An 11145-nucleotide genomic window follows, 5' to 3' on the forward strand; every position below is an offset into this window, starting at 1 on the left:
GATGGATTAATTGTAACAATAACGGTGAACACCAGTAATCAGGAATTAAATTATGGCTATCTAAATGCACTAAATTTATCATTCCATCTGCACCATTTAATTTGCTGCAATTTGGGCAAACTCCTGACTCTTGCCGGGGGGCCGGGGGGGTGGGGGGAGGTTTCGTTCATTGTTCAATAAAAGCATACTGGAAACAAATTGAAGAACTTCAATGTTCGTTTTTGAAAAGAAAGAAGGGAAAGGCAAGAAAGGAAGAAGAAAGGTTTAAAGGAAAGTCGGGTTGGGATGTTTTACAAGGAGGCATAGTCTAAAACAAGAAAGAGAAGATCCGCAGGAGCTCCCAGAAATCCGCAGGACAACTTTGTCTGTTTTCATGCTGCGGTTGTATTGCGGAATGTCCTGCGGATATGCTGCGGGCATTCTGCATTGAGGATATAGTACCATGGCTTGGGCACTGCATCCTCAATGCAGAACAAGTGGTGGAGTGATCGGGGGTTCATACTTACCTCCATCACGCAGCACTTCACTCTCCGGCCGTTCTGTCAGTGTCTGCACTTTGCAAGAGAAGGTGGGCGGACCTGAACTAGCTCTGGCTGTCACATGACCGTAGCTCGTGCAGGCCCCGCCCACCTCCTGCTGCCCGCTCCTGGCTCCACCGCGCTCCTCTGCATCGGAGGAAGTGACTCCGGTGTCTATCAAGGCAGGTAAGTATAGGATCGTGCGGAAAAATCCACAGGAATAATTGACATGCTGCAGATTTTTCCACAGGGAAATCCGCATTATTTCCGCTGCGGAAAAAAACGCAGCATGGGCCCAGCACTTCCAAAATGCCATAGAAATGGCTGGGGACGCGCTGTACTGCGGATTTTTGAAAAATCTGTGGAATTTCCGCGGAAAAAAAAAAAAAAATCGCGTCAAATTCCGCGAATTTTCCGCAGCGTGGGCACATAGCCAAGATTTTTATTTTTAGAGGCTCTGTAAGAAATCTGACAGATCCGGCTTGATTATGTCCTAGTAAACACAAGTGACTTATGAGCCTCCAAAAAATACACGACCTGGGTGTTTGAGCAATCCAACCTTTTCTGCTGTCATAATTCTATGTGCTGTAGGACAGTCATGGACATTGGATTACTGTACGCTCTAACTTATGAAAAATACCCAAAAAAGGAGAAATCTGATACCAATATATTATGAGTCCTACTGCTGTTCCATAAAACAAAGCACCATATGCCAATGACCCTTCAACTTAAATGTTTAACTTATTTCTGCCCCTTTTTTATTTCATTGTCTAAAATGAAAGGAGCTTACGTAAGACACTTACAGTTCCCTGAGATCTGTCTTTGACATCATACACAGACAGCTTAATCTGTGTCATCTGATTGATAAGAGAGTCCTGAAAGAAGGCAATGCTGCTTAGAAATATAGGATTATTCGTCCCCTGCAAGAGAAATTCAGTTCAATTGGTTAATTTTCCACATTTGCAGTCAAGGAAACTATTGTGATTTGTTGTACACATTACTGGAAAAATGGCAACACTATCTGTTACACTGTACAAAGCAAGCTACTTGGCATCTACCGCACAATACCACAATTGTGTTTGACTTTAGGCTCACATGACAAATGAAAGGCACGGTGCCAGGCAAGAGACATTATGGAGGAAATTTGATATTAGCTTGCTCTCTAATAACATAACAGATTTCCTCGTATACTATAATGCAGCCAAAAGTAGTGTCACCATGAGATTAGCCAATTTAGGGCAAAAAAGTAGATTAAAGGGAACCTGTGACCATGAAAATGCACTCTGGCCCCCATGCAGCATGTTATATAGACTGGGTGAGCGGAGTAGATGGATATAAAAGGTAAGATTCAGAATAAATCTGTGCTTTCTGGGATTTTCCATCCAGTGGGTGGTCCAATCAGTGACTGAGAGGTTGTTTGAATAAATGTATATACAGAGATTGCTGTCAATCACTGATGGTCCTGGATGGTCAGCCCAATGGATTGCAAATCCCGGAAAGAGCAGAGGATTAAATGATGAAAATACAGTATACTAATAATCACATTTTTTGTGCAGTTCAATTAAGATCAATGTGGTCCTAGATTGTCCCTAATCACCATGCGTAGATTTAAAATTGCATCTATGGATGCGATGTGGGGAAAAAAAGGATCTCAAAGGTTATGGAGCTAAAAGGACCAACATAAAAAAGGGAAAAGTAGCATCCCATACACAATGAACAGAGTCTGCTAGTGCTGCTAAACGTAGACGTAAGGTAGAAGACAAATGCAATTATGTATACATACTATATACATTAGCAGACTGACACTGCCAAAGGTATACAAACCTAGTGACACAAACTGATGGAGACTGTTGTATATATCACATTGGAAACACATAAAAGGGAACCAACCTCCAGATTTATGCCCTATAAACTAGAGGCAGTGCCATAGTGACACTAGAACACTGGTTAAAATGATACCTTGAACTGATAAAGCCGAGTCTTGATTGCAGAGTAATCTTTGTCCAAACATCAAAAAAATTACGTAATTCGTGTAGTGCCTTGAGAATCAAGGTGGGACTTTGTGGGTTGGGTCTTCTGTAAGGATTCCTCCCCTGGCTACCTGCCTCCCCTCTATTTAATTTTCTCCCCTCTGCCACCACAATTCGTGCACTGTCCGACATGTGCGCAGTACTATTTTCAAAATGGAATCAGCGCATGTGCATACCGCGATCTCTGGTACTATTTTACTACAGTCACTGTGGAGATGACTATGAGCAAAGGCAGCGCATGCGCGTTCCGCAATATCTGGCCACATTCTCTGAGGACACTCTGGAGAGGACTATGAGCGGCAGTGGCGCATGCGCTGATAAAAAAAAAATAAATAAATAATTCAATCTATGCATGCTCCGCTACAGCTCCTATTCGTCTTTACAATGTCTTACAATGAAATGGCGTTGGAAATCTCAGTACACGCATGTGCTGATTCTTGACCCATTTTATTGAAGAGTTGGAGAAAAACTTGAAAATAGTACTGCGCATGCGCTGGGCATGGCGTTAATCATGGCAGCAGAGCATAAAAATTTAAATAGAGATGAGGGTTGTCAGCAGCCAGGGGAGGAATCATTACAGAAGACCCGACCCACAAAGTCTCGGCCCGATGCTTAAGACACTTCACGAATGACATCATTTTCGGATGTTTGGACAAAGATTACTCTGCAATAAAGACTCGGATTTATCAGCTAAAGGTATCATTTTAAATCAGCATCATAGTGCCATTATGGCACTGGTTTTAGATTATGAAGCAAAAACCTGGTAGTTAGTTCTTTAAGACTGCTGCAAAGATCCCATTGTATACACAGACTCTCTATGGATCAGATGTGCTTCCCTGAGACTATAATATACATCATATAGGATACACAGAGACCCCGCAGTATACATTTAGGATACACTAGGACTCTGCTGTATACATCATATTCGATACAATGAGACTCTACTGTATACATTACATGGGATACAATAAGACGCTGCTGTTTACATCGGTTAGAGTACGTGAGACCCCACCATATGCAACAAATACATGAAGATTCTGCTTTATCTATCACATATGATACACTGAGACTCTGCTGTATACATCATATAGAATACGGATTCTGCTGTAAACATCACGAGGGATGCATAAATTCTGCTGTGTACATCGCTTAGGATGGACGCCTCCATATAAATTACATAGGATACACAGATTCTGTTGTATGCATCACATAGAATATACAGACTCTGCTGTATACATTACACAGGATACACAGATTCTGCCTATGCTGAAAACATCATATAGGATACATCATATAGGATACATTAAGTCTCTGCTGTATACATGTAAAGCAGAGAAAAAGGAGTGCAAATAGGGTCTTACCAGATACAAATTTGCAATATGTACAATATTACACTCACCTAATGGGATTGTGAAAGTCACAACCCCTATAAAGGCTTGTAAAGAAATGGCGGCTGCCACAGCACCATGAGGATTAATAGACGGTGCTGGAGAGGAAAAGCGGGGTTAATGCAGCGCTGCCGCCGAATGAAGATATTGTTGATTATTAACTTTATTTCATAGGACAACACGTTTCAGGGCTCAAGTCTCCTTCAGGACCAAAAGGAGGAATCAACAATACATGTAGATGAAGGGGACTTGAGCCCTGAAACGCGTGGACCTATGAAATAAAGAAAAATTTATTTAATATTGCACACTTAACCAATTAAGAAAGTTATCCATGGGCAACAATAACTATTACTCACATAATAAAGCAAAAGCTTTCAGCATATATTTATATTTGGTTTATTGTACCCAGACAATCAGCTTAGTGGTTTCAGTTCAGTAACCATTCTCAGTAATTCTCATCCTGGGCATTCTCACCTCTATGATCTCGGTCTGTGCATGCTTCGTCCAGAAAGCCTGAGGAGGCGTTGTGACGCTAACTGCAACAAAACTATTTGGCTTCCGCTCAAGTGATGGAGTAGTCAGTTCACTACATGCTGTAAACCAGAGGGAAAACAGGTTACGGTACCACCATTGACTAGAATAAGTTTCAAGCTATACAAGTAAACGTTATGATGAAGTTTGCACACAATATAAATTTAAATGTAGAAACACACTTTAGTAAGCCGTGGGGATTACCTACAGCATCATGTGATGGTATAACTCAAGCCAACTGACCTTTAGGAAAGTCAATCTGTCCGGTTAGGATGCGCAAGCTATTGTGAATCAATATCATCTGCTTTGGTGAAAATTAAGTGGATAAAAGGTGTCCAAAGATCCAGATCTGGCTCTTAACACGTACGAGGTTTCCTTTATTTATGTTCAAATACAGTGCACTAAACAGCAAGACACAGCGCAATCTACGTGTTTCAAGTGCGTTTAGCACGCTTAGTCATGAGAGGTGACAGCAAGTCAACCCCAAAAAAGAAATGGTTGTGTGGTCAGACTATTGCTATCTCCTTGATGATTGATTCTTCTCTAGTTTTGTGTTTTTCTAGATTTTTTTGTCATAACTGATAACATGAGGTGGTAACTGCAGCCTATTCAGGTTTTGAAGATAGCCCAGCTCCTCCAGGATAGCATTTCCATACATGCCATCACAAGAAACTTTGACGTTTCCCAGCATATTTTATACTACTAGCACACAGGCTATTGGACAAAAAGAGCCAGAAAGGGCCATGGAAAGGCATCAATCCAACAGCAGGACATATATCTGCTCTTTTGTAGAACTGGGAACAGAAAAAGCCTTTCTACAGCTCTACAAAATGACTTTCAATTGGCTACTGGTGGGTATATTTCTTGCCAAACTGCCAGAAACAGACTGCATTAATGTGGCAAGAGAAACCAACGTCTTGCAGTGGAACGTGTGCTCACAGAACAGCATTGTACACTTTGATTGACATTTACCAGATATTATCAGATTTGGCAGGTCTTATATTGGCACTTTGCTCTCTTCAGAAATATGAGCAGGTTCTCAGAAGAAAATGTGGTACATATGAAAGAGTCTGTCTAGAGAAGTCATGGTGTTCATTTTGCTGCCTGCAACATCATTCACCACATACGGTATGGTGGTGGGTCAGTGATGGACTGTGAAGGCATATCCTTGGAGGGGGGGGGGGGAGGGGTCGCACAAACCTTTCCGTGAGCCAACATTACCCTGACTCCTGTAGAGAGCAATTGTTTGACCTTACATAAGTGCAGTGGTCCTTGGTTCTTCCTTCTGCAGGACAATACCAAGACTTATGTAGCCAAAGTGTATAAGCAGTTAAGGGATGATAAATGTCAATAACTGGCCTTCATACTTCAGAAACAGGAACCAAATGAGAACTTCTGAGACATTATGTATCAGTGTATGTTACATAAACATGAAGCACCACAGACCGTTTAGAGCTCACCCACTCCTTGAGCCAAGTGTGGCATCAGATCTCCCAGGACACCATCAACCACCTCATCAGGAGCAAGCATAGATGTTAAGATCCTATACAGGCTTGCTGGAAAACACACTACTGAGTTATTTTAGGAGTTGCAGTATTGAAAGTTATGCAAATTGGATCAGTCTATGATTTGTGGTTTGTATTTGGAATCCAGCCCACACTTGATTGACGATTTTCATGTCAATTACGTGTTTTTATCATCATTTTTTATTTAAAGACAAACCATTAACATGACTAGGATATGATTATATACAAACATATATGACATAATCAAGGTGGACTAGTACATCACAGTCCTATAACAGCCGAACAAGGAATGGCTCCGAGTCCACAAAATCAAATCACTAAATAACACCATGGTTGTAATCATACAAATTAAACATCGTTTCGTCGATTTATAATAGAGGGGAAAGACCAAAACAAAAAGAGAAAAGCAGAAATAAAAAGATAAAGGGGAGGAGGGGGGGGGAGGAGGCAAGTTATAAATATAACTGTAAGATGACCATTCAAACCTGATCGAAAAGGGCATTCAATTCAAAGAAAGACTTAGAGAGCAGCAAACTACTATATTCATTGGAACTTTGAAACTCCATCCAATAATACTAAGTTTTATAAAAGACCCTCATATTTGCTGTATAAAGAAGCGGGCAAGTCCGCCATATGCATTAAATAATTAACCTTAAAAATCCAGAGGGACAAACCGGGAGGATTCGTTTTCTTCCACAACAGAGGGACGCATACTCTAGCAGCCATTACCAGAAACCTCAATAAAAAGGGTTTATAGGAGGATAATGAAGTTTCATAAAGCTGAAGGAGGAAGAACTCTGCACTCATATCAAAAGTATGGCGTGTGACCAACCAAATCATACTCGTCACTTTGGTCCAAAACAGGAAAACTGGACCCGACCAAACAAAAGGTGAAGAAAACTACCTTCATGTGACTTGTATCTCCAACTCTTTGAGTCAGTGGAGGGGAACATTGTTTATTTTAATTTTGTCAGGACCCTATACCATCTTGACAACATTTTATAATTTGATTCTTGCAATTGTGAATGTGCCAAAGATAAAACCTTAGCTCTCTGTTCTGATGAAAGGGAAATTCCTAAATCCTTCCACAATGTATCAGGAATCTGGGGGTGGGAGGGCTGATCCAACGGGTTAACCAACAGAGAATATACAGGTGAACCGATAATGGAGATGGAATAAGTAAGATGAACTTACGCATCCCTGGACTGGAGCAGCACTCAAGTATAGCACATATTGTAGGGTGCAACAGCAAAAAAGAATGAGTAACAGTAGCAAGCCAAGGAAGGGCAGCCAGGGGAAGCTCTGAAAAGCTCTGCTTGATTTGGACCCATGGCTTCAAGGAATTATGTCTGCACCAGTCAATCACTCTAGACATATGAACCAACAAATATGTCCTTGAATCCGGAGACCCAAACACCACTACTTTTAGGTCTACATAAAAGGGACTGTGCTATTCTAGCTGGTTTATTTGCTGAATTAAAGCCTATTTGTAGAGATTCAACAGATTTATAAAAAAGATCTAGGAAGTTTAATGGGCAGGGTTTGAAGAGGATATAAAATATGAGGAAAGACATTCATTTTAATAATTTTACATCTTAATTTTTAGGCCACTTTCCACAATCCTCTAATTCTCTGATGTAAAGACAAAAAGTTGATTTTAAAAAATAGAATGTAAGTCTGCTTTGTAGGAAGATACCCGGGTATTTTATGAATGTAAACGAGTTTTGTAATTAGGAAACTATTTTAGTTGGAAGATTGATATTTAATGTAATTCGAATTTACATAAATTAATTTTTAAGAGTTTGAAAGATACACATATCTTGTTAATTTTGACACTAAAAAAGGGAGAAAAATAATCGGGTTAGTAATGAAAAATTAAAAAAATCATCTGCATAAGCCGCTATTTTAGGTGTTTAAGTATTGAACATTTTATTTTAAGGTAAATCAGTCCCATAACATATAGTGAATGTGCATGGTCTACACGACAATAGCAATTTTCAGCAGTGCTCAGCAAAAAGACAGTCATCATATATAGATACTTCACAGAAGAAAATGCAATTGCTGCACTCAACAAATTTCCTGTATTGTAGCATAAACAGGACGGGTAGTAAAATCAAACAATACATAGCCTTTATAGCTTGATGTGAACCCCTGAGGAAGCGTCATAGATGTCGTGAAACGGCCACAGGCTAAGCTATTTTTTTCTACACAGACTGCAAATTTAATTTCACTTAGGGAGTGCAGCAATTGCATTTTTTTTCTACGACATACTTTAACGTAAACATTCGCCATCTACATTATTTTTTAAAGTAAGCGCAATTTGTAAAAACTTACCCAAACTAAACTCCAAAATTGGTTCATCAGGATCCTGGAAATTTCCTATGAAGTAAAAAAATTAAATATTTAATTTTAATATTTAAACAGTCACTAAGGAAGGTTACCAAAAACTGCAATACAAGGTCCCGGAGTCACAGTGTGAGAGCCCGACGCGTTACGCCAGTCACGCTGGCTTCATCAGGACACTTCCTTAGTGACTGTTTGGACTCATTGTTATTATTTTTTATTTTTGGCTAGTGTAGCCTTTGTTATATACCATTTGGTGACAGTCTCAGGATATCCAGTAACAACTTGATGCAATACAAGCACATTTTTAGCATAGATGGAGTATATACTTGACTTTGTATAAGAATACCCAGATAGGGGGCAGTATTGCTGTGTTTACCCTCAATATGCTTGTCTATGCAATTCATATGTCCCATGTTGGAGGCAGTGTTTAGTGTATGTCTGATTTTAAATGATTTTAAAATTGTGAGTGTTTTGCCACCCTTTATAAATAAATAAATATTGTATTTTTTGCACACATCAAGGTCTATTCCATATTAATTATTTATTATTCATAAGTCTGATTATTCATAAGTCTGGTGCCTCTTTGTGCCATATTGTGTGTGTTCAGGTGATTTGATAGGTACATGGCACATGATTTGTCTAATAATTCAGGTGGTGCCGAGTAATCCCCCCTTTGATAAAAGAGAACCTGTCACCAAATGTTTATAATACCTAACGGTCGGTGTGGAGCAGACTGGTCGGAAGGGAGTCTCCGTTCTCCGGGTCCACGCCTCCTCTTTCGGCCATCTTTGTTCTCCATCTTCTGAAGATCGTGTGGATGATGCGTTCTACATCATATACATAAGCCAACATTGAGGTCCTGCGCAGGCGCACAACAATACTTTGATCTGCCCTACTCAGGGTAGATGAAAGTGCGCCTGCGCAGGACCTCAATATCGGCTTGTGTGTATGATGTAGAACGCATCATCCACACTATCTTCAGGAGGAGGACAAAGATGGCCAAAAGAGGGAGGCGTGAACCTGGAGAACGGAGACGCCCATCTGATCAGTCTGCTCCACACCGACCGTTATGTATTATAAACATCCGGTGACAGGTTCCCTTTAAACTCTGAGAAGATCAGGAGCCACATCCAGATTCCACCTCCCCTTCCATTGAGTAACATCTTTACTATAGTTATTGTGGTTCCCGAGCCTCAGGTTGCGGATCTCTGCTCCAAGGACAGAATTTAATTAAATGTTATCTCTTCAAATCGTGCTACAATGATATCACAAGTTTGGTTTAAATTGTTTGAAAGCATTTTGGGGAAATGTTTGTTGAACCTGGAAAACCCCTTCAATTCTTGATACATGCTCTCGTAGTCTGACCTGTTAATACAATAATGCCAACAGCTCTGTGCCCTCAAATGTGGCCAATGGACCCGTCCAGGTTAATGTTAATAGAAAGTTTCACTCATTCCTACAGCAAAGTTAGAAAGCAGGAGAAGGCTCACTTTGGCAGTTATGGGAACTCAGTCTGCTCATATTTAATCAGGACCCAAAGATTAAAGTATTCTATTTCCCATCTTGGCAGATAAATGATTCATATTCTTTCATTAGGGTGTCATTTTTTTCGAGCTGAAAGCTATAAACAAATCCACAAATGGAGTGGTGTTAACAAGCCTTGTATGGGTCTAGATGTCTACTTCTTGTCATGACACAGGCTTAACAATATGTGCAGCCCCCCATACAATGTAAGGCTGATCCTTACAGGTTAAAAGAAAATTGAAAAAAAAAAATACATTTTCACCTTGAAGCAATGTGAACATATAAGTTGTATTACTGCATTCCAGTCTTCAAAAATATTACCAGAAAAATAACTATACAAAAAAGTCTGCAAACAGTACTTGGAACTTCATGAACATCTAGTATTCCATTGAGAATAGGTTCACAATAATACAGTGCTCTCCGTTGAGAACTAAGTTGGGGTTTTCCCGAATCCCCAAAAAAACTGTATTCAGACTGTAACTCTGGCAGAGCCGAAGTGGAACCATTCACTTGAATGAAGCGGTTTCCCCGAAAATAAGTCATTGTAGGATTTTGGCAACTTTTTAGAGTTAAGCCCTACTGCAAAAAATAAGCTCTAGTTGGGGTTTCGTAAGGCTGAAAAAGTTAAATACAGCAGGACTCTTCATCAAGAAAACCAGACGCCCCCCTCGAAAATAAAAAAAAAATGCACTCATCAGACCACAAACAATTATAGATAGCAACGATGGATGGGCTCTCATACAGAGATCTGCATTGCTGTCAGGTCCCTTGCCATTCTGGCTGCATTGCAACTCTCACAAATGGATCAGGTATCAATATCAATCTGCGCAAGTGATACTGTTTCCAGTCAGCAGGGGAAGCCAACCAGTGTAGAACACAGGGGGACCTTAGGCTATGTGCGCACGTTGCGTGTTATCATGCTTTTATGCTGCGTTCTGCACCGCAGCATAAACTCATGCGTCCTGCATCCCCAGCACAATCTATGAAGATTGTGCAAATTCCATCCGCATGTTGTGTTTTAGAACGCAGCGTTTCGGCTGCTGCCAAGACGCTGCATTCTAAAAAGCAACATGTCACTTTTGTGCGTTTTGCCGCATCGATTAGAACACGGCCGCTCCTGTCAGCTCCACGCAGAAACTGAAGTGAGTCGCTCCGTCAGCGGAGACGTCACTCAGGTTACCCGCGGCCACAGGTCTCGGGTGGAGGACTCGAGCTGGCCGCGGGTAAACTGAGTGACGGCACCACTGATCTCGCGAGTCACTTAGGAGATTTGCGGTCACTG

General features: G+C 40.6%; 1 protein-coding gene across 8 annotated transcripts in view; it reads right to left on the reverse strand.

Moving 5' to 3' along the window:
* INPP4A (inositol polyphosphate-4-phosphatase type I A) overlaps positions 1-11145 on the reverse strand; it is a 167076-nt gene that overhangs the window by 80555 nt on the left and 75376 nt on the right. For all 8 annotated transcript variants that reach the window (XM_075336395.1, XM_075336393.1, XM_075336394.1 and 5 more), the window contains exons 4-6: positions 8328-8372; positions 4411-4529; positions 1322-1438 (exon numbers count right to left, since the gene is read on the reverse strand). In XM_075336395.1, coding sequence (XP_075192510.1) covers positions 1322-1438; positions 4411-4529; positions 8328-8372 — 281 coding nt within the window. The remainder of the gene's footprint in view (positions 1-1321; positions 1439-4410; positions 4530-8327; positions 8373-11145) is intronic.

Source organism: Anomaloglossus baeobatrachus, chromosome 2, assembly GCF_048569485.1.
Source record: "Anomaloglossus baeobatrachus isolate aAnoBae1 chromosome 2, aAnoBae1.hap1, whole genome shotgun sequence".
Lineage (NCBI taxonomy): Eukaryota > Metazoa > Chordata > Amphibia > Anura > Aromobatidae > Anomaloglossus > Anomaloglossus baeobatrachus.